This window comes from Bombus pascuorum, chromosome 7, assembly GCF_905332965.1.
Source record: "Bombus pascuorum chromosome 7, iyBomPasc1.1, whole genome shotgun sequence".
In the NCBI taxonomy this organism is placed as follows: domain Eukaryota; kingdom Metazoa; phylum Arthropoda; class Insecta; order Hymenoptera; family Apidae; genus Bombus; species Bombus pascuorum.
This window is the reverse complement of record NC_083494.1, coordinates 5487872-5515094: the sequence shown is the minus strand read 5'-3', so window position 1 is coordinate 5515094 and position 27223 is coordinate 5487872. Positions and strand designations below refer to the sequence as shown.

The window sequence follows — 27223 nt, the reverse complement described above, 5'->3', positions numbered from 1 at the left end:
TGATTTTCTTGATTTTGTTCGTGGATTTCCATAGAGAGTAGTTGGCATTCTCGTGCGCAGATAGTGTCTCTATGAATTTTGAGAATTCATTACTATGATGATCTTTTATTTTACTTTTTATTTCCTTTGTAAGTTTGTTTGCATGTTTTTCGTTTTCACGTGTTCTATGTTTTTGCCATTTTGCTTTCGCTTTATTTTGTCTGTTGTTTGGTTCATAAATAATAGTTGCCCATGCTGCTTCTTTTATAATTTCTGCCAATGTTGTTAATGCCTAGTCAATGTGTTCGGGTGTTTTTAGTGGAATATTGCTGTTCATTTTGCTCTCAAGTAAATGTTTGCCATTTTATGGGTTTATTGCAAAGTGACTCTGGAATGTTGTAAAGTATTGGTTTGCTTGTGTATTCTATTATTATCGGTGTATGATCGGAGCTAAGCTCAAGATTGGGTGTTGTTTTTAATTTATTTGCGTTTAGTCCTTTTATAACTGCAAAATTAGGCAAGTCAGAAGTTTTGTTTAGATCTGTCGATCAAAGGGTGGGTTGGTCTTCTTGTGGATAATATATTGAAAGTACTAGTTGTAATATATTTTTCTAGTATTCTCGAGGTGTGTTAATTCTTGAGCCCCATAACGTGTACTTTGCATTGAAGAGCTATTTATTGGTAATAAATATGAGACGTGTTTGACACAAGTGTATTCCTAGTTTCAGATTCAATATAGGAGAAAATTTAATACCAGTTACGACAAGAATTAAAGAGTGAACATTAGAGAAACATATTTCTAGCGTAATGTTGAAAGTATAATAAAAATATCAACATTTTGTTTAAATTACAGTAACTGTCTAAATACTTGTGCATATAGTAGTATATATAATTAAGGTGGTGTACATAATTTGATTAGCACACTGGATTCAAGTCATTCATGCGTCATGGATGCGTCATTCATGTTTTCGTAGTCATCGACGCAAGTCAATGTGGATTCATATTCTCTTAAATCTATAGTGATCATCGATAACTGGTTGATAGCACATAACGGTACTAGATTGAGTTTTCTAAATAGATTTCTCTTAAATAATGACGTTGTAAAGCGCCAGACGACATGTGCGGTTGAATAAAATAAAGAATAACATCAAGATTATTCTAAATTTTTATTTTCGAGATGTCTGTATTTAATGATCGCAACTTTAGTATTGCTTACTTTCTGTCGAAAAAGACAAGTTGTTAGTACATACTGTTACGTCGCGTGGGACCGTCAGTACTTCGTTTTTCATAGTCTGACCATCAAAGGCCCACGCACCGTAATTCTGACCCTCAATAAACCTATGGAACCATCATAAACAGAATCTTTTTTTTTTTTTAGTTTATTTTGGTTTTTTTTACAATTTGTCCTGAAGGATATTTGGTAAAGTGTTATATCTCATTGGTAAAAAAAAGTAAAATAAAAATAAATATAGTATGTGGGTGGCTACCCTCAGCGGGGTGCCATCTTCGTGTTTGCTAGGTTATATCTTTTATGACAGAATCTTTTTAACGGAATTTCCAATCCTGTAAGTATTTTCTGTTTGTGGCTAGTACTTAAAACAGTCCTTGGGTTTATTAGTCGCTCTTAAAACTCACGGAGAAAAGCGGGTAGTTACCTAATGGGAAAAGCAAATATTGCCTAACGGAAAAGCTGGTTTTTCCCATGAACAAGGTCACCCACAAGCCACGTTGGTAGGAGGCTTCCTGCCCCTATCTCCAGTCATTAACGTGGATTTTGGCCAATGGGCATTGCAGATCGTTACCCACACTTTAATGACGAAAAGTGGGAACAACGAATCCGAGTCTTTCGTTCAAAGGGCACACTCATACCAAGCTTTCCTCCGTAATAACATAAGAGCGAATAGTTAGTTAACACCGGTGCGAGTTACAAGACAGTCCTAGGAATAGAAGTCAAGTCATCACATTTCATCAAGTCAAAGACAATTCATCAACCGAAGATTCTTCAGCACATTCGCCAACAGGAAGAAAGGAGTCTTAGTCAATCCATATATAACATTGTATCACTCTGAAGTTGTTGGATCTTTAAATATATTATATAACCTGTTAAGATCAGAGTTATATTTACTCAACTACCCTTATTATCCCAAAAGAAATAAGGGATCGATCGATTTGTGGCGTCGATTAATCGAATCATAACGGGAATTTACGACTCCCGTTGACGCACTTCTTCGAGATCGCGTCTTCCCGCGAACAGTCGAAAGTTCACATACTAAAAATTCAAATTTCAGGAATATAATCTACGTTTCTATGGAAAAAGACACCGTTTTCAAATTACTTGATACTAACAATAAAACATAATGATACATGTAGTTCCATAATTCACCGCTCTCCAAAATTACAATTCATTTTTGAATCGTTTATCTTCGTACTTAGAATTATTATTTTTTCTTTTTACAAAATTACGTAAAAATACAAGGAACATAAAACTATGAAAAGAAGGTGTGCAGTATTCGTAGAAACAGTGAATTGTTAGTCTCCTTAAAAAGATTACCGTTTATAGGATGGCCAAAAATATAAATACAGTTACAAAAAACCATTTATTTATAAACTATTTGCAAATAAAATTGTCCTTGTTATTCTCATAATAATCTCATAATAAATTTTCATTTTCATGCTGCTCGCTTCTATCAACTCTTGGTCGAATATTATTTGTTATTGTGGGAAAATATAGTGCTAGTAGGTTTGCTAACGGTATGATTTGTTTCAATATCGTTCACGCTAATACAAAATCAAGTATGATGCTCCGTCAGTCCATATGCACGCAGTCATCATTCGTCACTCACTTCCGTCCTTACAACGGTTCCAGCGCTCTCTTTCACGCTGACCATAATCCTGGACAACGCTGAAACACTAATCTCTCAACTCTCGACTGCCTCTTCGTTTTTTTTTAAACGTCCCTTTTTTTCGGAGCCCCACTACGTATGTGTTCCGCAACCGTCAGTGGCCATGGTCACGTAGGCCTTTTTTTCCGCGTAACTATTCAACTGAAGAACTGACGACACATTGATGAACCACTCGGTCCATTGAAGTTTCCAGACCCTTCTGGCCTGTCGGCGCTTGGGCTTTCTCACAACATTGCTTATGGTTCACCCGATATTTCTTAGACCATTTGTTTACGATACTACATTATTTTGATATACAGTATAATCTCGATTATACATTGCGCACATACATCATCCGAACGTTCTATCATCAGAATGTTGTATAATTCTCTATAGTGTATCGTACATATGTATATAGCTATATACGTATATAGTTTATATAGTATTTGTCTTTCCCTAATCAAAATTGTCGACAACGATAACTGTCGAAATAAAATCTCGTCACAACATTTCAGTACGGTATTTACATTTGAAACGTTCCAAACAATAATGGCGTCAAGACGAAAGGCGCAAGTATTGTCAGTTGACCAGAAATACAAAATCCTTCAGATAATGACAAGCGATAAGACACAAAAAACCGTAGCAAAAGATTACAGTATTGAAGAAGCCACCGTCCGCAATATAAAATCACAAAGAGAAGAGATTATAACATATTTCGAGACCAGCGCAGCGATTGATAGTAATTTCAGTAAATATTTAAGAACGTTACAGAGAAAGGATTTAGACAACGTTATTTACCAGTGGTTCATGCGATGTAAAAATAAAGGAGTAATATTAACAGGAGCACTGATACGCAAAAAAGCACTGGAATTTAATGAAAAATTATACGGAGAACCTAATTTTAAAGCCAGTTGGAATTGGTTCAAAAAATTTAAGCACCGTTACAATATATGTGAAACGAATATCTACAATTTCCGAACCACAGAACAAGCTGCAGCGGATAACTTCACAGCTAATTTTACAGATTTTCTGCGCATCCATGAGTTCACATTGGAGAACATTTACAATGTTGATTACGCAGGACTAATATGGAGAGCAGTACCAGAAGAAACTTTGATGTTTCACAGAGAAGGATCGACATTATGCCCAGAAATGTACAAGGATTACGTTACTATACTTCTTTGTGCAAATGCTACCGGATGTCACAAGTTGCCGGCATTAGTAATCTCCAAATTTGCGAATTCTCAAAATCTCAAGAATATGAATATTAATTCTCTGTCAATTATGTACGAGGAGAACAACAAGGCATTGATGGACGGTAACCTGTTCAATAAATGGTTCCAAAAATGTTTCTTAAAATCAGTTATAGAAAAACAAATGAAACAGGGATACAGAGAGAAAATTTTGTTGCTGGTAGATGATGTTAGGTGGAATTTATTTATAAATTACCGCGAAGCAGAACACAAAGATGAATTCGTCATTGTGATGAGTTTTCCATGTTACGTTACACCACTCGTACAACCAATGGATTGTGGAATAATCGAATGTTTTAAGCGAATGTACCGAAAAGAATTGCTGCAAACAATAAAGCCATTACCTACCTGCTGTACGCAGGAAGATGCGGTATCAAATCATAAGCTTTTAACCATGTGGGATTGTTGTCGCATGGTACAAGATGCTTGGATGAAGGTCGAAAATACAATACTGAAAAAAGCGTGGGGCAAGCTTTTGAAGAAGGAAGGCGAACAGAATTTTAGAGAGAGAATAATAGAAACGGACATAGGTGAAACAGTTGAATTGCTGCATAAATTACCAGGATGTCAACGGTGTAACACAATCGATGTAAAGAACTGGTATGAAATTGATAATGAAGAGAAAATGTTAATGAAAATATATACCGACGAAGTTCTTGGAGATTTTGAAAACAATGCTTTGAATTAAGCGAACATAGGTATTGTCGAGAAGAAAGCTGGCCCTTCTCATTCGTAGCTGTAAAAAGAGAGTTTACATGGTTTGATGCACAAAATGGAAGTAAATCGGAGGAATTAGACGTATTAAGACATATGAAGAAATAGATTTTATGTAGTGTTTAATTGTTTGATTGTATCATTCGGTTTGAAATATATGATGCTTAGTGTAGAAAAAGCTGTTGTTTTATTACTCAAATACATTTATCATTATTATTTATCATTATCATTATTATTCTAATAATGAAGGTTCTACTCTATATGGAAGACAAGGAAAGACTCGAAATGGTCTCCTTGTATTTATATCCTCTTTGTCTTTTATACCTTTAATTCTTTTTTTTGTTTATTATTTAATTTTTACTTTACAATTTGTCAAGTTGGACATACGGTAAATTTTTCTAACTTAATTGCTAAATAATATGTGGATAGTTACCGCCCAGCGGGATACCATCTTCGAGTTTGATTATTTTATTTCTTTGGTCAGATCAGTGTGATATTTTCTTTATAGCCTTCTTTTTGTGAGAGTTTTGCTCGCCTCAGCAGCCAACTGGTTTGGATGTGTTTGGATGTCTTCTTTCTTTGTACTTTTCTGCGTACCTGCCGATTTCTTCTTTGACCGTTGATATTTTTAAGTCTTTGCGTATATCCTCGTTTCTGATATACCATGGGGCGTTGACTATTGTTCTCAGTATCTTCAATTGTAGCGACCCTAATTTATTTATGTAATTCATTGCTACTTTCCCCAATAGTGGTATTCCGTACGTCCAAATTGGTTTTATTATCGTTTTGCAGATATTCAGTTTATTTTCCATGCTGAGTTTGGAGTTTCGACTAATTAGCCAGTACATCTGTCTTCTTTTTATCCGTATGTTGTCTATAATTGATTTCGTATGTTGCTTCCATGTAAGTTGTGTGCCTAAATGGAGTCCTAAGTATTTAACTTGTTTGTACTATGTGCGTGCCATTCAATTGGATATTTGGTGGTATCCGTTTTCGTGGTAAAATGTAATATGGTTGCATTTACTGGGGTGTGCTTTTATTTGTTTGTCTTGTAGCAATTTTTCTATATTTATGATATGCTCTTGTAGTAATGTGATTGCTGTTTCTGGATTAGTGTGTCTAACTAGTACATCCGTGTGGTCTGCGAATGTCAGTATTTTGCTGTTGGTAGTTGTTGGTATGTCGGCCGTGTATAGTGTGTATAATATTGGTCCTGTGACGCTTTCTTACAACTCCTACCTTGATTTCTGTGGCGACACTTGACAGCAAACGTACTACCACTCGACACTAACTAGCGTCGGACGATGGCAGCGCAGTGGTTAGCGCCTTAGGTTACGAACGTTCGGAACCCGGGTTTCAAATCCCGGAGACAGTAGTCCGATTTTTCTTCCGCGGCATCAAAAATGGGAAGAAAATACAGCAGTACCCCAGCAGCGACACCGGCGACCCGCAGCAGAACCTGTCTCATTCTATACACTAGCAGTAGCGTACTATCACCACAACTATATCGGCCAGACAACTTCAGGCAACGAACTATACCGACTACTACAAACATGTCCACCTCATGTCTTTTACTTCAGAATATTTTTATTATTTTTACTACAAATGCTCTGTTGCGTAGGTATGATTTGAGTATGTGGTGGATTTGTTCCCGGAAGTGTTTTTTGAGCGTTTGTAAGAGATTTTTATAGTTCACTTTGTCAAGTGCTTTCTAAATATCCATGAAGAGGGTTGTACAGTATTGTTTCTTATCTATTGCTAGTAAAATTCGTTGAGGAGCATGTGCATTCGCTCTATCGTGGAGTGTTTGTTTCTGAATACAAATTGGTGATCTGGTATTAATTTTTCTTTCTCTGTTGATGGTTTTAGGCGATCGCATATTATTTTTTCTATTATTTTGGAAAACATAGGAAGTAATGATATTGGTGTGTAAGATGCAGTTTGGGTATTTGCCTGGCTTAGGTAACATTATGATCTGTACTAGCTTCCATAGATTAGGGTAGTATTGGATTCTTAAAATTGCATAGAATATTATTGTGATAGAATGTATTGCTTTTGGGAGTGATTTTAAAATTTTACCATTGATTAGATCGATTCCTGGTGCTTTACTGGTTTTTGTTTTCTTGATTATGATTCCAATTTCTTGTGTTGTTGTGTTAGGTATGGCGTAGTGCTTATTAGGAGAGGTACTAGTATTTTGCGCATCTACGTCTGAATGACATTTGGAGTTACTATCGTGAATATTATACGGTGTAAATTTGTTGGAATGTTTTGAAAAATTCTTCAGCTTGTTCTTCATTGCTTCTGACCCATGTGTTGTCTATGTTTCTGATTGTTGGGATTAGTTTTTTGATTTTCTTGATTTTGTTCGTGGATTTCCATAGAGAGTAGTTGGCATTCTCGTGCGCAGATAGTGTCTCTATGAATTTTGAGAATTCATTACTATGATGATCTTTTATTTTACTTTTTATTTCCTTTGTAAGTTTGTTTGCATGTTTTTCGTTTTCACGTGTTCTATGTTTTTGCCATTTTGCTTTCGCTTTATTTTGTCTGTTGTTTGGTTCATAAATAATAGTTGCCCATGCTGCTTCTTTTATAATTTCTGCCAATGTTGTTAATGCCTAGTCAATGTGTTCGGGTGTTTTTAGTGGAATATTGCTGTTCATTTTGCTCTCAAGTAAATGTTTGCCATTTTATGGGTTTATTGCAAAGTGACTCTGGAATGTTGTAAAGTATTGGTTTGCTTGTGTATTCTATTATTATCGGTGTATGATCGGAGCTAAGCTCAAGATTGGGTGTTGTTTTTAATTTATTTGCGTTTAGTCCTTTTATAACTGCAAAATTAGGCAAGTCAGAAGTTTTGTTTAGATCTGTCGATCAAAGGGTGGGTTGGTCTTCTTGTGGATAATATATTGAAAGTACTAGTTGTAATATATTTTTCTAGTATTCTCGAGGTGTGTTAATTCTTGAGCCCCATAACGTGTACTTTGCATTGAAGAGCTATTTATTGGTAATAAATATGAGACGTGTTTGACACAAGTGTATTCCTAGTTTCAGATTCAATATAGGAGAAAATTTAATACCAGTTACGACAAGAATTAAAGAGTGAACATTAGAGAAACATATTTCTAGCGTAATGTTGAAAGTATAATAAAAATATCAACATTTTGTTTAAATTACAGTAACTGTCTAAATACTTGTGCATATAGTAGTATATATAATTAAGGTGGTGTACATAATTTGATTAGCACACTGGATTCAAGTCATTCATGCGTCATGGATGCGTCATTCATGTTTTCGTAGTCATCGACGCAAGTCAATGTGGATTCATATTCTCTTAAATCTATAGTGATCATCGATAACTGGTTGATAGCACATAACGGTACTAGATTGAGTTTTCTAAATAGATTTCTCTTAAATAATGACGTTGTAAAGCGCCAGACGACATGTGCGGTTGAATAAAATAAAGAATAACATCAAGATTATTCTAAATTTTTATTTTCGAGATGTCTGTATTTAATGATCGCAACTTTAGTATTGCTTACTTTCTGTCGAAAAAGACAAGTTGTTAGTACATACTGTTACGTCGCGTGGGACCGTCAGTACTTCGTTTTTCATAGTCTGACCATCAAAGGCCCACGCACCGTAATTCTGACCCTCAATAAACCTATGGAACCATCATAAACAGAATCTTTTTTTTTTTTTAGTTTATTTTGGTTTTTTTTACAATTTGTCCTGAAGGATATTTGGTAAAGTGTTATATCTCATTGGTAAAAAAAAGTAAAATAAAAATAAATATAGTATGTGGGTGGCTACCCTCAGCGGGGTGCCATCTTCGTGTTTGCTAGGTTATATCTTTTATGACAGAATCTTTTTAACGGAATTTCCAATCCTGTAAGTATTTTCTGTTTGTGGCTAGTACTTAAAACAGTCCTTGGGTTTATTAGTCGCTCTTAAAACTCACGGAGAAAAGCGGGTAGTTACCTAATGGGAAAAGCAAATATTGCCTAACGGAAAAGCTGGTTTTTCCCATGAACAAGGTCACCCACAAGCCACGTTGGTAGGAGGCTTCCTGCCCCTATCTCCAGTCATTAACGTGGATTTTGGCCAATGGGCATTGCAGATCGTTACCCACACTTTAATGACGAAAAGTGGGAACAACGAATCCGAGTCTTTCGTTCAAAGGGCACACTCATACCAAGCTTTCCTCCGTAATAACATAAGAGCGAATAGTTAGTTAACACCGGTGCGAGTTACAAGACAGTCCTAGGAATAGAAGTCAAGTCATCACATTTCATCAAGTCAAAGACAATTCATCAACCGAAGATTCTTCAGCACATTCGCCAACAGGAAGAAAGGAGTCTTAGTCAATCCATATATAACATTGTATCACTCTGAAGTTGTTGGATCTTTAAATATATTATATAACCTGTTAAGATCAGAGTTATATTTACTCAACTACCCTTATTATCCCAAAAGAAATAAGGGATCGATCGATTTGTGGCGTCGATTAATCGAATCATAACGGGAATTTACGACTCCCGTTGACGCACTTCTTCGAGATCGCGTCTTCCCGCGAACAGTCGAAAGTTCACATACTAAAAATTCAAATTTCAGGAATATAATCTACGTTTCTATGGAAAAAGACACCGTTTTCAAATTACTTGATACTAACAATAAAACATAATGATACATGTAGTTCCATAATTCACCGCTCTCCAAAATTACAATTCATTTTTGAATCGTTTATCTTCGTACTTAGAATTATTATTTTTTCTTTTTACAAAATTACGTAAAAATACAAGGAACATAAAACTATGAAAAGAAGGTGTGCAGTATTCGTAGAAACAGTGAATTGTTAGTCTCCTTAAAAAGATTACCGTTTATAGGATGGCCAAAAATATAAATACAGTTACAAAAAACCATTTATTTATAAACTATTTGCAAATAAAATTGTCCTTGTTATTCTCATAATAATCTCATAATAAATTTTCATTTTCATGCTGCTCGCTTCTATCAACTCTTGGTCGAATATTATTTGTTATTGTGGGAAAATATAGTGCTAGTAGGTTTGCTAACGGTATGATTTGTTTCAATATCGTTCACGCTAATACAAAATCAAGTATGATGCTCCGTCAGTCCATATGCACGCAGTCATCATTCGTCACTCACTTCCGTCCTTACAACGGTTCCAGCGCTCTCTTTCACGCTGACCATAATCCTGGACAACGCTGAAACACTAATCTCTCAACTCTCGACTGCCTCTTCGTTTTTTTTTAAACGTCCCTTTTTTTCGGAGCCCCACTACGTATGTGTTCCGCAACCGTCAGTGGCCATGGTCACGTAGGCCTTTTTTTCCGCGTAACTATTCAACTGAAGAACTGACGACACATTGATGAACCACTCGGTCCATTGAAGTTTCCAGACCCTTCTGGCCTGTCGGCGCTTGGGCTTTCTCACAACATTGCTTATGGTTCACCCGATATTTCTTAGACCATTTGTTTACGATACTACATTATTTTGATATACAGTATAATCTCGATTATACATTGCGCACATACATCATCCGAACGTTCTATCATCAGAATGTTGTATAATTCTCTATAGTGTATCGTACATATGTATATAGCTATATACGTATATAGTTTATATAGTATTTGTCTTTCCCTAATCAAAATTGTCGACAACGATAACTGTCGAAATAAAATCTCGTCACAACATTTCAGTACGGTATTTACATTTGAAACGTTCCAAACAATAATGGCGTCAAGACGAAAGGCGCAAGTATTGTCAGTTGACCAGAAATACAAAATCCTTCAGATAATGACAAGCGATAAGACACAAAAAACCGTAGCAAAAGATTACAGTATTGAAGAAGCCACCGTCCGCAATATAAAATCACAAAGAGAAGAGATTATAACATATTTCGAGACCAGCGCAGCGATTGATAGTAATTTCAGTAAATATTTAAGAACGTTACAGAGAAAGGATTTAGACAACGTTATTTACCAGTGGTTCATGCGATGTAAAAATAAAGGAGTAATATTAACAGGAGCACTGATACGCAAAAAAGCACTGGAATTTAATGAAAAATTATACGGAGAACCTAATTTTAAAGCCAGTTGGAATTGGTTCAAAAAATTTAAGCACCGTTACAATATATGTGAAACGAATATCTACAATTTCCGAACCACAGAACAAGCTGCAGCGGATAACTTCACAGCTAATTTTACAGATTTTCTGCGCATCCATGAGTTCACATTGGAGAACATTTACAATGTTGATTACGCAGGACTAATATGGAGAGCAGTACCAGAAGAAACTTTGATGTTTCACAGAGAAGGATCGACATTATGCCCAGAAATGTACAAGGATTACGTTACTATACTTCTTTGTGCAAATGCTACCGGATGTCACAAGTTGCCGGCATTAGTAATCTCCAAATTTGCGAATTCTCAAAATCTCAAGAATATGAATATTAATTCTCTGTCAATTATGTACGAGGAGAACAACAAGGCATTGATGGACGGTAACCTGTTCAATAAATGGTTCCAAAAATGTTTCTTAAAATCAGTTATAGAAAAACAAATGAAACAGGGATACAGAGAGAAAATTTTGTTGCTGGTAGATGATGTTAGGTGGAATTTATTTATAAATTACCGCGAAGCAGAACACAAAGATGAATTCGTCATTGTGATGAGTTTTCCATGTTACGTTACACCACTCGTACAACCAATGGATTGTGGAATAATCGAATGTTTTAAGCGAATGTACCGAAAAGAATTGCTGCAAACAATAAAGCCATTACCTACCTGCTGTACGCAGGAAGATGCGGTATCAAATCATAAGCTTTTAACCATGTGGGATTGTTGTCGCATGGTACAAGATGCTTGGATGAAGGTCGAAAATACAATACTGAAAAAAGCGTGGGGCAAGCTTTTGAAGAAGGAAGGCGAACAGAATTTTAGAGAGAGAATAATAGAAACGGACATAGGTGAAACAGTTGAATTGCTGCATAAATTACCAGGATGTCAACGGTGTAACACAATCGATGTAAAGAACTGGTATGAAATTGATAATGAAGAGAAAATGTTAATGAAAATATATACCGACGAAGTTCTTGGAGATTTTGAAAACAATGCTTTGAATTAAGCGAACATAGGTATTGTCGAGAAGAAAGCTGGCCCTTCTCATTCGTAGCTGTAAAAAGAGAGTTTACATGGTTTGATGCACAAAATGGAAGTAAATCGGAGGAATTAGACGTATTAAGACATATGAAGAAATAGATTTTATGTAGTGTTTAATTGTTTGATTGTATCATTCGGTTTGAAATATATGATGCTTAGTGTAGAAAAAGCTGTTGTTTTATTACTCAAATACATTTATCATTATTATTTATCATTATCATTATTATTCTAATAATGAAGGTTCTACTCTATATGGAAGACAAGGAAAGACTCGAAATGGTCTCCTTGTATTTATATCCTCTTTGTCTTTTATACCTTTAATTCTTTTTTTTGTTTATTATTTAATTTTTACTTTACAATTTGTCAAGTTGGACATACGGTAAATTTTTCTAACTTAATTGCTAAATAATATGTGGATAGTTACCGCCCAGCGGGATACCATCTTCGAGTTTGATTATTTTATTTCTTTGGTCAGATCAGTGTGATATTTTCTTTATAGCCTTCTTTTTGTGAGAGTTTTGCTCGCCTCAGCAGCCAACTGGTTTGGATGTGTTTGGATGTCTTCTTTCTTTGTACTTTTCTGCGTACCTGCCGATTTCTTCTTTGACCGTTGATATTTTTAAGTCTTTGCGTATATCCTCGTTTCTGATATACCATGGGGCGTTGACTATTGTTCTCAGTATCTTCAATTGTAGCGACCCTAATTTATTTATGTAATTCATTGCTACTTTCCCCAATAGTGGTATTCCGTACGTCCAAATTGGTTTTATTATCGTTTTGCAGATATTCAGTTTATTTTCCATGCTGAGTTTGGAGTTTCGACTAATTAGCCAGTACATCTGTCTTCTTTTTATCCGTATGTTGTCTATAATTGATTTCGTATGTTGCTTCCATGTAAGTTGTGTGCCTAAATGGAGTCCTAAGTATTTAACTTGTTTGTACTATGTGCGTGCCATTCAATTGGATATTTGGTGGTATCCGTTTTCGTGGTAAAATGTAATATGGTTGCATTTACTGGGGTGTGCTTTTATTTGTTTGTCTTGTAGCAATTTTTCTATATTTATGATATGCTCTTGTAGTAATGTGATTGCTGTTTCTGGATTAGTGTGTCTAACTAGTACATCCGTGTGGTCTGCGAATGTCAGTATTTTGCTGTTGGTAGTTGTTGGTATGTCGGCCGTGTATAGTGTGTATAATATTGGTCCTGTGACGCTTTCTTACAACTCCTACCTTGATTTCTGTGGCGACACTTGACAGCAAACGTACTACCACTCGACACTAACTAGCGTCGGACGATGGCAGCGCAGTGGTTAGCGCCTTAGGTTACGAACGTTCGGAACCCGGGTTTCAAATCCCGGAGACAGTAGTCCGATTTTTCTTCCGCGGCATCAAAAATGGGAAGAAAATACAGCAGTACCCCAGCAGCGACACCGGCGACCCGCAGCAGAACCTGTCTCATTCTATACACTAGCAGTAGCGTACTATCACCACAACTATATCGGCCAGACAACTTCAGGCAACGAACTATACCGACTACTACAAACATGTCCACCTCATGTCTTTTACTTCAGAATATTTTTATTATTTTTACTACAAATGCTCTGTTGCGTAGGTATGATTTGAGTATGTGGTGGATTTGTTCCCGGAAGTGTTTTTTGAGCGTTTGTAAGAGATTTTTATAGTTCACTTTGTCAAGTGCTTTCTAAATATCCATGAAGAGGGTTGTACAGTATTGTTTCTTATCTATTGCTAGTAAAATTCGTTGAGGAGCATGTGCATTCGCTCTATCGTGGAGTGTTTGTTTCTGAATACAAATTGGTGATCTGGTATTAATTTTTCTTTCTCTGTTGATGGTTTTAGGCGATCGCATATTATTTTTTCTATTATTTTGGAAAACATAGGAAGTAATGATATTGGTGTGTAAGATGCAGTTTGGGTATTTGCCTGGCTTAGGTAACATTATGATCTGTACTAGCTTCCATAGATTAGGGTAGTATTGGATTCTTAAAATTGCATAGATATTATTGTGATTAAACGTATTGCTTTTGGGGGAAGGTTTTTCAAGATTTTACCATTGATTAGGTTGATTCATGGGGCTTTATTGTTTTTTTTTTCTTGATTATCGTACTAATTTCTTGTGCTGTTGTATTAGGTATGACGTGGTGCTTGTTAGTTGAGGTACTAGCATTTTGCGCATCTTCGTCTGAATGATATTTGGATTTACTGTTGTTAATATTATATGGGGTAAATGTGTTATAAAGGTGGTTGGAAAATTCTTCAGCCTGCTCTTCGTTGTTTCTGGCCCATTTGTTGTCTGTTTTTCTGATTGCTGGGATTAGTTTCATTGGCTTCTTTATTTTGTGCGTGGTTTTCCATAGAGAGTGGTTGGCATTCTCGTACGCAGAGAGTGTGTTATGTACGGTGATTCTTTATATAATCAAGAATCCATTCCTCGGTCAAGAAGGTCACTAGCTGTGCAAATATAATTCGTCGAACAGCAATAATTCTAGGAATTGTTATAAAACTAAGTATTTTTATTTTACTGTCAGGGTCCTTAATTTCAATCAAATATATTCAAGTCGAGACGTCCCTAATGGCTATTGTTCAATTAGGTAAAAGTGGGAAAGTCGGGTTTTTTCATGTTTAACGGTCATTTCCGCCCGTGAGCGACCGGTGCTGGGGCGACTAACCACCAGCAATAGTTTTCCTGTGCGACAGTATCGTTATCGAATTTCACTAGTTTGTTATCCTTAGATCAATCAACATCTTTGGACTGGTTTCTCGTTTATTAATCAGTCATCAGATGTAATTTCCTACTTACACATCTGTGAGAATACGTGTATACGCACAACGCGTAACTATTTATATCTATAAAGTGGCTGGAATAAAGTGTATTTTATAACCTGTTACTTCAATGTTAATCAGTCAACCATTTTTTTTAATCTAATCAAAACTCGGGATCGACCAATTAGTGGCGTCGATTATCTAATCGTAACATTAATTTACGACTCTCGTTGACGCGCTTCCACGCGATCACATCTCTCCGCGACTGGTCGAACAATCACTTACTCTCTGTCGAAAAAGACAAGTTGTTACTACATAGTATGCGTTACTGTTTGAGAAAGTTCGCAGAATGATTTTTCACTGTCCTCTCAACAACGTTGCAGCGATCTGGTTGGGAAAGAAATAAAGTTTATAGTTTTGTATATAAACGGATTAAATTTCGCGAGCCTATGATTAGCTGTTGGTCGCTTATGGCAAAATCTTTAGCACGCCTATTTTTCTTTCAACCGTCACACGTCTTGAACGCGGCTGATGATCTTCTTTCCAAAAAACGATGTGAGGTGGTTAAGTCGTGATAAGTGGGGGGAAACGAGGGGGAAAGGACCACGCTCTGGGAAACCCCGATGGATGTGATATTCTCCTATAGCTGAGTGGTGGCTGGTCGGTGCCTTTGGTGCTCGTCAGTTTGCCAATCCGGCGTGGAGAATTTCGGAGGAGTTGGTGGGCCCATTCCTGCCAAGATCACTCATCTCACCTTCTTGTGGGGCTCCCTGTCACCCCGCGCCGGCTTGGTCCGGTGTGAGGTGCGAAAGAGTGAGTAGCACCGGGACTGGAACTTTCGTTGACGACAAGCCGAATATGCAATAATAAAGATTGATATGCCAAAGAAGACACCAAATAACGTTTACGGTGCAGGGGAGGGATACCACAGTACCGACGCAACCGCGGGTTGTAAAGCGGGCCCCATTGCGTCGTCATCGAGCAATCGTGGCCGTTCGGGGGTGGACCACCAGGCCCTCGGACGCGTTCATACGTCTGGTGAAGAAGAGGAGTAACCGATGAGGTCTTGGAGAAGGCCAAAAGGACACAATACAAACATCAGCAGCCCGGGATCTTCTTGTGATGGGCTGCTGTTGCGCCGCGGTGGCGACGGGGTGGAGGGGAGTGAGGTCCGATGACGAAATGTCGTCGTGTTCTTCTTCTTCGGCCGTTGCGAGCGCGCTCGGCAAGCGGACGTACCGGAAAATTGCCGGGCACACAGACCACACCGTCTCCGCAGCCGGCGAGGGCGCCGGAAGACGAAGGCCACTGTGAAACGCGACCGCGGAGGATTCGGACTCCGCGTTGTTGCCCGCTTCCGGTAAGAAGAAGAAGAGGTTACCAGGCCGTAGGAGGAGAGCCATACAACGGGCAAGGACCGCTCCTGACGAAGGTAGTGACGCGACGGCGAGAAGGAAGACGACGCCGTTGACCGGCCCCATGGAGGCCAGAAGAGACAAAGAGAAGGTCGGTCGTGTCGACTGCGAGGGGAACGGCCCGGAGGAGGCCATGGAAACGGAGCCTTCCCCGATATAAGCGGAAGGAGAAGAAATGGACGGCACTCGCTTCTACAGTGCAACTGCTCCCGCTGGTCTCAGAACTTAATACTCCAGAGACTGGTAGAGCGCAGGATCGGTCTGGCAGTAGTGGCGGAGCCGTACAGCATTCCAGATGCGTCACAGGGCGCTGGAGACCTGTTCGGTTTGGTCGCCATACTCTGGACCGGCTCGGTGATCGTGCAAGGACGGGGCTTTGTGACCGTGAAATAGGGCGACTTGGCCGTGGTCGGTATCTACATGCCGCCGACATATAAACAGGAATTCGCCACTTTCCTGGACGGACTCGCAGTTTGCGCGAGGCGTCTGGGCGCCTATCCGTCGCTGATCCTCGGGGACTTCGACGCTCGACCAATGTAATGGGGGGCACGCCGTACAGGACTGGGCGGCTGCGCTCGATCTCCGGCTCACCAATCAGGGATCGTCCAGCACGTGCGTGGCGTAGCAGGGCAAGTCCATAGTGGAACTTACGTGGGCAAACTCTTCCGCTTTCGGCCGTGTTTCGGGGTGGGAGGTGTCGGCCGAGGAAACACTCTCGGATCACCTCTACCTCACTCTCTAAATTGTAAGGTATTATTATATATATGTCGGAGATGAAAGGACACTGCCCCCCCTCCGTTGGAATTATTTGGAAAAGCCTCAATACTGTAGCATTTACAAAATAACCCAGACACAGTCATTCGAAACTTTAGACAATGAGTTTAGGCTCGAGGCGACAACCGGTCGCCGAGCGTAGCCACGGTCACGGGATGAACGTTCCACCTAACAGAGATGTAAAGTTACATAGCTTTCCTTTAAAGAATTGGCAGTACAGACACTTGACAATAAGACATTCCAACAGCCCCGCAGCTCGCCACACACAGACCCCATTCTTTGGGCCAGATGATCGCCAGATGCCGATGCATCGTTTACAGTTTATGTTCAGATAACCTGAGGAACCGTTACAAATCTTAGGACTTAGTTAACTAAAGTCCTTCAGATTGACAAACAGTCTTTATTCTATCAGCCTGTAAATCTGTCACCTATTGCGGGAAGTTATGGGAAAGCCTGATTTGGTCACGTACGACGTTGCCTGCTAGGAACTCTCTCTCTAGTGCGGCTAGCATCCTTTTCTAACCGCCAACATAGAAATTGACCAATTAACAGCAGCGTCTATTTCCCTCACCCTCCGAGTGGAGGCTTTCTTTGACGAATCCGATGATCTCGTGCCCTTAGGCACATCCCATAATAGTTTTCCTCTGCAGCGTCGTCGCGACGGAAAGTCATTCTTTTCTGGTAATCTGATTAGCTAAGAGTCAATCAAGCGTTCCTAGTATCACGATTAGTAAGTTGAGTCCGACTTAGACTTTGAAGCAAAGTATATTCGTTATCCCGTTGACCGTGGATTCGCTATATCGAACCTAGGGCCATTGTCATTAGCGTCCAGCTACCGCGTCCGATCGTCAATCTTGTATCAGCCATACTTGTGTAATAAATATCTGTGCGACAACCATGAACCACACTGGTGAAGATTCATTATACGCCCCTACCGTCAACCCGACATATATATATATATTACAGGAAAGCTATGTAACTTTACATCTCTGTTAGGTGGAACGTTCATCCGGTGACCGTGGCTACGCTCGGCGACCGGTTGTCGCCTCGAGCCTAAACTCATTGTCTCAAGTTTCGAATGACTGTGTCTGGGTTATTTCGTAAATGCTACAGTATTGAGGCTTTTTCCAAATAATTCCAACGGGGGGGCCCGGTGTCCTTTCATCTCCGACATATATATTGTGAATATTAAAGTACAAAGTGTGGAATATAATGTAAGCTGGTCCAGATTCACCCGAGAATAATGTTACCCTGAGATCAAAGGAACCCTGAAGCCAACGTCGCACATGTACCGCTTATGGTCTGTCCTCGATGCATTGTCTATGCGCTGTCGATGGCTTCAGTGCTTAAGAAAACTGAAGACCAGATGTAGAGTTTTCTTAGAAGTGGCGACCACTTCAACAAGGAAGAAGGCAGGACAAATGAAGAGCAGGAGTTGCAACTGTCGGAGGAAGTGCCACAGGACACCACGGGAAGCTGGAGCCCGGAATCGGCGGTTACCGAGGAGGAGTTGGCCGGGGCTGTCGAGAGGATCGGAACGCGGAAAGCTCCGGGTCCTGATGGAGTCCCGGCCCACCTGTGGAAGGAGGTCGCCGGAGTCTTGGCCCCGAGGCTAACGTTTCTGTTTGACAGATGCCTGTCACGGTGCGAATTCCCCGTCCTGTGGAAGGAGGGACGGATGGTCCTGTTGCCGAAGTCAGGACGCTCTCCGGACTCGCCTTCTGCCTTTCGGCCTGTGTGCCTTTTGGACCAGGCAGGTAAGTTATTGGAGAGGGTTGTGGCTGCCCGCCTCGAGTCGCAGTCGTCCCGACGTGCTCCCGGGCTACACGACAGCCAGTTCGGCTACCGGAGGGGGTGGTCTACGGCCGACGCTATCGCCCGTGTCCGTTCCTTCGTCGAGGGGGCCGTGCGGCGGGGATGAGTGGCGTTGGCCGTGTCGCTGGCCCTCGAGTTTCATCGGGTGCCCGCTGACCTGCGGGTTGTGGGCTGGGCCTTCCTCCGGAACCGTAGTATCGTCTACACCGGGCGGGGCGGAGGGATGATGGGGAGGGCGGTGTGCCGTCCCACAAGCTTCGGTGTTGGACCCGTTGCTGCGGGACATTGTTTACGACGCGATACTTCGGGCACCGATGCCCCCAGACTCGGCGCTAACGTGCTACGCCGACGACACGTTGGTGCTGGTATGGGGGTCGACATGGGACAGAACCGTTCGTCTGGCGGAACTACCGGTGGCCTGCGTAGTCGATGCGATCAAAGGGTTGGAGTTGGAGGTGCCCCCGAGAAGTCCGAGGCAATGTGGTATTGCAGGAGAGCCGATCACGGGACGCCTCCAACGCATTATCGCCTGAGGCTGGTGGGGGTGGAGCCACTGAACTTTCTGCGCTCACTTCGAGCGCCTGGCACCGTCGGTCGAGGCGGCGGCGAACGCCTTAGGACGTTTGCTGCCTCGGCTGGGCGGGCCCGGCGTCGGAGTGCGTCGGCTGTACGTTGGCATGGTGCGAGCAAAGCTTCTTTACAGAGCTTCGATCTGGGCGGAAGACCTGATGACCAACGGTCGCAGTCTCCTGGCGATCAGGAGGTTGCACAGGGCGGTGGCCATCAGGATAGCGATGGGTTTTCGCACCATTTCGGTGGCGGCAGCGGCGGTGCTTGCCGGGCTTCTCCCGTTCGAGTTGCAGGTCCTGAGGAGTCGCGAGATTCGGGGTCTGTCGGGCGGGGTCGGCGCGGTGGACGCTTACGCTGGGACGCTTACGCTCGACGGATGGCGTGCCAGCCGCGACACGAGAACGGGCTCGTCGGGATTAAGGGACCTTGAGGCCGTCCTTCTGAACTGGGACGTTTGGTTGGACGGTGGCACACCTCCCCTGACCTACAGGGTGACACAGGTGCTCACTGGACACGGGTGCTTCGGTGAGTATCTGCACCGAATCGGGAAAGAGGCGACCACGTGTTGCTACCACTGCGATGCGGGCGTGGCCTCGGCGAAGCACACGCTGAAAGACTGCCCGGCGTGGGCGGCGCCGCGCCATTCCCTCACCGTGGAAATAGGATGCTACCTCTCGCCGTCGGTGATTCTTGAGGCATTGCTCACGAGCGAGAGGTACAAGAGGGTCGTGACCTCCTTCTGCGAGCAAGTTATGTTGCGGAAGGAGGCAGCGGAGCGGGTGAGGGAGCGGGACTCCCATCCCGAGAGGACCGGCCGACGAGGACGCAGCGGGGCCCGTGGACGCGCCTACACGGGGCGCTCTAGAACCACCGCGACATCCGATGGGGGTTAAAATTTAGGTGCTGAATTCTTCAGCGCTCGGGGGCCGCCAAGTAGTCCGGTTGGGGGTCCGGACGGCCTTCGGGGATGGGCCGCGATGTGACATGGCAACACACTGCGCCATTTGTGGACAGATTGTTTTGCGCGGGGGAGCCTGAGGCATCGCCCCAGCGGTTCCCGGGCACCCCTCGATCGCAAGAGGGACGGTCATCGTGGAGATTGTAGTCGTTTGGAGTCCGACACTACCACGCCGCTGTTCCCCCTAGAAGCGGCGGGTGTCCGCGCGGATTTCCTTCCTCTACGAGAAAATAAAGAAAAAAAAAAAAAAAAGAAAGAAAGAAGGAAAGGTCGCGATAGGTACTGAAAAATCTCTCGAATATATTTAACAATAGATATTTATTATAATATGTTATCTGTGTACACGGTGCGTAGAACTCGCGGTTGCTATTAACGGTTTGTGGCTCGCGATTACAAGTTCAAACTCGAGTCGATGCGTTTCGATGTACGATACAAGTTCGGATGATGATTGTCTAAGATGTCCTGGTAATTACCAAGTATCGATTCGGGCAGGCGTCTAACGACTGACTTTTCGTCACGATGATGTTGCAGAGAAAAACTATATTGAGGTGTGTCTAAGGATGCGAGATCATCGGATTCGTTGAGGATTCCTTGGTTGAAAGTAAGAGAAATGGACGTCGCTGTTAATTGGCTAATTTTGTGTTGGTGGTTGGAAAAGGATGCTAACTGCCCTTAAGAGGAAGTTGCTAGCGGGAAGCATCATACGTGAGAATAGCATCTTTCTCGTATCTTCCCGTAGTAGGTAATAGATTTAGGGACTGCTAAGAGAAAGACTGTTTGTCCATTTGGAGAACTTTAGTTAAATAAATCCTAAGATTTATAGCGGGTCCTTAGGCTAGCTGAAAATATTCTGAGGATGTATCGACATCTGGCAATCATCTTGTCCGAAGAATAGGGTCTTTGTATAGTGAGCCACAGGATAGAAATCGTTGGAATGTTTACTGTTGAGTGCCGCTACAACTATTTCTTTTTAAGGAGAGCTATATAATTACTCCATACCTCTGTTACGTAAAAAGGTTCATTCTGTGACGGCGGCTACGTTCGGCGACTAGTTGTCGCCTCGAGCCCAAGCTCATTATCACAAATCTCGAGCAAATATAATCGGATTAAATCTCAAACAATTATTTGAGTACAGCTATGATGTAATAATTTATAGTAACATGAAGTGCAAATATTCTCAGTTCATCTTGCTGTAAACGTTCGTTGAAAAGGGTTGAAAGTAGCTAAAGTAGGAGTGTACCTAGCGCTTAGTCGTTTTACGCAGAATGCTCATACAGTTACTGGTCAATGCTTCTACCGTAGATACGAAGTATATGAAAAAAAAATTAGCATGGGAACATTTTTACCACATTTTGCAACCAGCACGATAGTGCCACACGCTCAAGAAGGCCACTCGCTCGCAAACAGTAACCAGATAGACGAAACGTACTGTATGTCACAGCTATCGAAATAGTAGCTGGACGGTAACGGAATAGCCTCTAAGACACATCCGATGATAACCCCTCCAAAGGAACTAAAACTTCAATATAAAATCTCTCCTAAATTAGTAGTAGTAACACTTTGAACCGTCACTCTGTTGGATTTATATAATAAAAATTCCATTATCATATAGGAAGTTCAATTTTTTCACCTTATTCGTCAAACGTTCGAACTGCGACACGAGGTGATCACCGGCGATCTATCGGTTTCGTCATTTCTTGTGTCTCCGATGTGACAATAGCATATATTTTAATTCTTCATGCTTATAATATTTTCCTGAAAATGCTGATTGCTTATTTTTTAAGCTGAATGTGACATACTTTTTTGTAAATTTTTTTATTATTTCATAGATTAATATAATTTTACTTATGTACGATTTACATAGTTTCTTTCAAGATTATTTCTTATTTCTTATTCATCAAGTTTAAGGCGCATGATCAATACGACTGTTACTGTCTACTGTACAAGATATAGATAAATAATTTTCAAGTGAAAAATATAGATAAATAATTTTCAAGTGAAAAATATAGATAAATAAATTTTCAAGTGAATAAGTTCCATTCTTATAATTACAAAGCAGTGAACTATTTCCCAAACAACGTGTTTCAGTTTCAAATAAACAGATTTGAACTTACGAAGTTGGGAAGTGACTTTCAAGACTTTCAAGACAAAGCAAACAAACAAATTAACATACACCACAGATTATAATTGTATTACGACGCCAATACGTTATATTTATTATATATACGCAAAACGTCTTAGGAGCGGGAAATTAGTGTTCTAGTACTGGTCCACCTGGTCATTGATGTACGTTATTACGTTGGTAATAAAAAATAGTAAACTTGTGTATCCTTTCATTTTCCCCAAATATTTATCATTTATGAGAAAAATTGATGGCTACTACCTGTATGAAGACCTTATATATTTAAATTACACACGTTTAAATTACAAAGTAGGAATTATTCGCTACGAGAAGAAGATGGACCAAATCGTCTTAAATGAGTCAAACTAACATTAGTAGTAATCATTTTATGTCGAATGTATGATAAATTTTATTCGATGAATTCAAATTTCATAGATATAATCTACGTTGAATTTTCTACGGAAAACGATTCTGTTTTCAAATTACTCGATATCAAGAATAAAGCACAATGACAACATTACAATTGATTTTTAATTCGTTTATCTTGATAGTTAAATTTGTTATTTTTTCCTTTTACAAAATACGCAAAAATATTTTAAAAATATATCTATGAAAAGAACGTTTGAAATATTCGTAGAATCAATGAGTTGTTTGTCGTTTTAAAAAGTTTACCCTTTATAGGATGGACAGAAGTATAAATTCAGTTACAGAAAACCATTTATTTATATACTATTTGCAAATGAAATTGTTCATATTATTCTCATTCGCGGACGACACAGCCGTACTAGTCAGGCACACTAACCCTGTAACAGCAGCCACAATACTACAAGAACACATCACAAAAATAGAAAAGTGGCTACAAGACAAACAAATTAAAGCTAACCCTAACACATGCAACCACATCACATTCACACTGAGAAAGCAGATAACATCAAACATCTAAACGGCACGCAAATAACACAAACAAGGCAAGTCAAATACCTTGGATTTCACATAGATACACATTTCACATGGAAACAGCATATCAAATCAATAATAGACAAAATACAGACAGCAAGGAGACAAATGCACTGGTTAACAAGCCGAAAATTCAAATTAAGCACAGAAAACAAACTAACAATATACAAAATAATCATAAAACCAATCTGGACATACGGAATTCCACTATGGGGAACAGCAGCAATGAGCCATATAACCAAAATCGAAACAATGCAAGCCAAAATCTTTAGAACGATAGTAAACGCTCCATGGTACGTTAGAAACGAGGACATACGGAAAGACCTGGGAATACCAACGGTCAAGGAGGAGATTACCAGATTCGCAACAAGATACAGAACAAGAATAGAAACGCACCCGAACCAGCTGGCAGTTGAAACGTGCAACACAACAAACATCGCAAGAAGACTAAAAAGGAAACACCCAATAGACCTCATAAAAGATATAACTTAGAAAAAAAACGAAGCTGGTACCCCGCTGGGGGTAGCCGCCCACATGCTATATTATTTTTTATTTATATTTTTTTTAGTACCAATGAGATATAACACTTTACCAAATGTCCTTCAGGACAAATTGTAAAAACCAAAATAAACTAAAAAAAAAAAAATATTATTCTCATAATAATCTCATAATAAATTCCCATTTTCGTGCTGCCTGTTTCTATCAAATCTTGGTCGAATATTATTTGTTATTTTGATATACAGCATAACCTTGATTATATATTGCGTACATACATCATCCGAACGTTCTATCATCAGAATGTTGTATAATTCTCTATAGTGTATCGTACATACGTATATAGCTATATACGTATATAGTTCATATAGTATTTGTTTTCCCCCAATCAAAATTGTCGACAACCATAACTGTCGAAATAAAATCTCGTCACAGCATTTCAGTACGGTATTGACATTCGAAACGTTTCAAACAACAATGCCGCCAAAACGAAGACGTTCATATTTGTCAAATGCCGACAAATATGACATCATTAAGATGAAAGACAGAGGAGTGCATCGAAAAATCATATTAAAAAAGTACGGTATTTCACTATCCTGCTTGAGCCATATGAGTGCTAAAAGGGAAGAGATTATAAGACAATACGAGATCAGTAGAGTGACTCGTACATGTACTTCAAAAAGTATATCATGCCGAGATATAAGCGATTTAGAAGAAATTGTTTACCATTGGTTCATACAATGTAGGACACATGACATAAAAATAACAGGAGCAGATGTGCGTCACAAAGCTCAAGAAATTAATAAAAAATTAAACTTACATCCTCATTTTAAAGGCAATAAAGATTGGGTGCGCATCTTTCGAGAACGTCACTGTATTACTGAAGAGGATATCCAACGAGATTTTCCAACCACAACTCAAGCTGGAACGAAAGCCTTCAAAGATATGGTTAAAGAATGTCTGGACAAAGGGCAGTGGACATTGGAGAACGTTTACAATGTCATTTACACACCAATAATGTGGAAATTAGTACCAGAAAAAACTGAGATTTTTCAACGTGCGAAATCGACAGGGAACGAACAAATGATCGAAGATCACGTTATTGCTCTTCTTTGTGTAAATGCTACCGGATGTCACAAGTTGCCGATACTAATAATCGGAACCGAAAAAGAAAATCACAAATTATACAATTTCAAAACGAATATCTTCTCAACTATCTACAAATCAAAATCTAATCCTTGTATGGACAGTACAATTTTTGATCAATGGTTCGAAGATCATTTCTTAACATCAGTTAGAGAAAAACAAAACAGAGGAGAGAGGCAGAAAACGGTCTTGCTACTAGATAATGCTAGGTCGCTTCACGATCTCAAGAATCTAAATAAAAAAGATAATTTCGTTACAGTTATAAGTATTCCAAATGACGTATCACGATTCGTACTACCGATAAATTGTGGAATACTCACATGTTTCATACGAAAGTACCGAAAAGAATTGGCGAAAACATTAGAGCCGTTACCTACCTGCAATACGGAGGATGAAGTGATAGACATCCATAAAAATTTAAACCTGTGGGATTGCTGCCGCATTGTAGATAAGGCTTGGTCAAAAGTCGACGATATAGTTATAAGAAACGCATGGGACACGCTTTTGAAGCGTAGAAACACGCATGGTGCGGTCACAAAAGAAGATGAACTTGACGTATATAAAACATATAAATCGCTGCGTGAGTTACCAGGATGCCTATTGTGTGATGAAACCGATGTACAAAAATGGTTTGAAGTTGATAGAATAGATAAAATAATCATGAAGATTTATACCGACGAAGTTATTCGAGATTTTCAAACCAATACTTTGGGCGTAGGTATTGTCGACGATGAAGAAGCTGGGCCTTCTCATTCATAGCTCCCAAAAAAAGGTTTACGTCGTTTGAAACAGAAAATGAAAGTAACTCGGAGGAATTGCTTTTATGATGTGTATATTAAAAAATTTATTAAGGAATATAATATGATTTAGTGATAAGATATTGTGGAACGCGTATGATTTTATATAGCGTTTAATTGTTTGCCTGTACCATTTGGTTTGAAGTATATGGCACTCATCAGAAAAAGCTGTTGTTCTATTATTCAAACACATTTATCATTATTAGTTCCGATAATCAAGATTCTACAGCATATGAAAGACAAGGAAAGACGCGAAATGGTCTCCTTGCATTTACATTCTCTTTGTTTTTTATATCTTCAATTTTTGTTTATTATTTAATTTGCACTTTACAATTTGTTGAGCTGAACATTCGGTAAATTTTTCTGACTTAATTGCTAAATAACATGTGGATAACTACCTCCAGCGGCATACCAATTTCGAGTTTGACTATTCTATTTCTTCTTTTTTCTTTTTTGTCTTCTTTCTATGAGAGCTTTGCTCACTTCAGCATCCAGCTGGTTAGGATATGAACTTTCGAACGTTCGCAGGGAGACGCGATTCCCGTTATGATTTGAATAATCGACACCACGAATCGATCGATCCCTTATTTCGTTTAAGATAATAAGTGTGGTTAAGTGAATATAACGCTGATATTAACAAGTTATAATATATATTTTCAATAATCCAATAACTTCAATATGATACAATATTACATATGTGAAATGTCAAACTACAAATTTTTTTTTCTAGTTTATTTATTTAAATTTTTACAATTTGTCCAGAAGGACATTTGGTAAAATATTATATCTTAGTGAATAAAAAAAAAAAATAAAAATAAAAATATAGCATGTGGGTGGCTACCCCCAGCGAGATACCATCTTCGTGTTTGCTAGTTTATATTCTTTATGAGATCTGTTGGGTGTTCCCTTTTTAATCTTCTTTCAATGCTTGTTGTGTTGATCGTTTCCGCTGCCAGTCGGTTCGGGTGCGTTGCTATTCTTTCTCTGTATCTTTTTGCGAGTCTGGTAATCTCCTCCTTGACCGTTGGTATTCCCAGGTCTTTCCGAATGTCCTCGTTTCTAACGTACCATGGGGCGTTTACTATCTTTCTAAGAATTTTAGCTAGTATTGTCTCAATTTTGTTTATATGGCTCATTGCTGCTGTTCCCCATAGTAGAATTCCGTACGTCCAGATTTGTTTTATGATTGTTTTGTATATTTTTAATTTGTTTTCTGTGCTTAATTTAGATTTTCGACTTGTTAGCCAGTGCATTTGTCTCCTTGCTGTCTGTATTTTGTCTATTATTGATTTGATATGCTGTTTCCATGTGAATTGTTTATGTATGTGGAGTCCTAGGTATTTGACTTGCCTTGTTTGTATTATTTGCGTGCCGT

General features: G+C 39.6%; 4 protein-coding genes across 5 annotated transcripts in view; 3 read left to right on the top strand and 1 right to left on the bottom strand.

Moving 5' to 3' along the window:
• The window catches only part of LOC132909248 (PRKCA-binding protein-like), a 69132-nt gene that overhangs the window by 19581 nt on the left and 22328 nt on the right, over window positions 1-27223 (bottom strand). The gene's annotated exons all lie outside the window — the stretch shown is intronic.
• LOC132909100 (jerky protein homolog-like) lies at window positions 3411-4802 on the top strand. The gene has a single exon (XM_060963691.1). The coding sequence runs from the start codon at window positions 3411-3413 to the stop codon at window positions 4800-4802; it is 1392 nt and encodes a 463-aa protein (XP_060819674.1).
• Window positions 10589-11980, top strand: LOC132909099 (jerky protein homolog-like). Its single transcript, XM_060963689.1, has one exon. It carries the CDS (start codon window positions 10589-10591, stop codon window positions 11978-11980), a length of 1392 nt encoding a protein of 463 aa, XP_060819672.1.
• On the top strand, window positions 24383-25810 carry LOC132909098 (jerky protein homolog-like). Its single transcript, XM_060963688.1, has one exon. It carries the CDS (start codon window positions 24383-24385, stop codon window positions 25808-25810), a length of 1428 nt encoding a protein of 475 aa, XP_060819671.1.

Excerpts from the sequence above, each read along its gene's own strand:
- LOC132909098 (XM_060963688.1), top strand. The coding sequence starts at position 24,383 with ATGCCGCCAAAACGAAGACGTTCATATTTGTCAAATGCCGACAAATAT.
- LOC132909099 (XM_060963689.1), top strand. The coding sequence starts at position 10,589 with ATGGCGTCAAGACGAAAGGCGCAAGTATTGTCAGTTGACCAGAAATAC.
- LOC132909100 (XM_060963691.1), top strand. The coding sequence starts at position 3,411 with ATGGCGTCAAGACGAAAGGCGCAAGTATTGTCAGTTGACCAGAAATAC.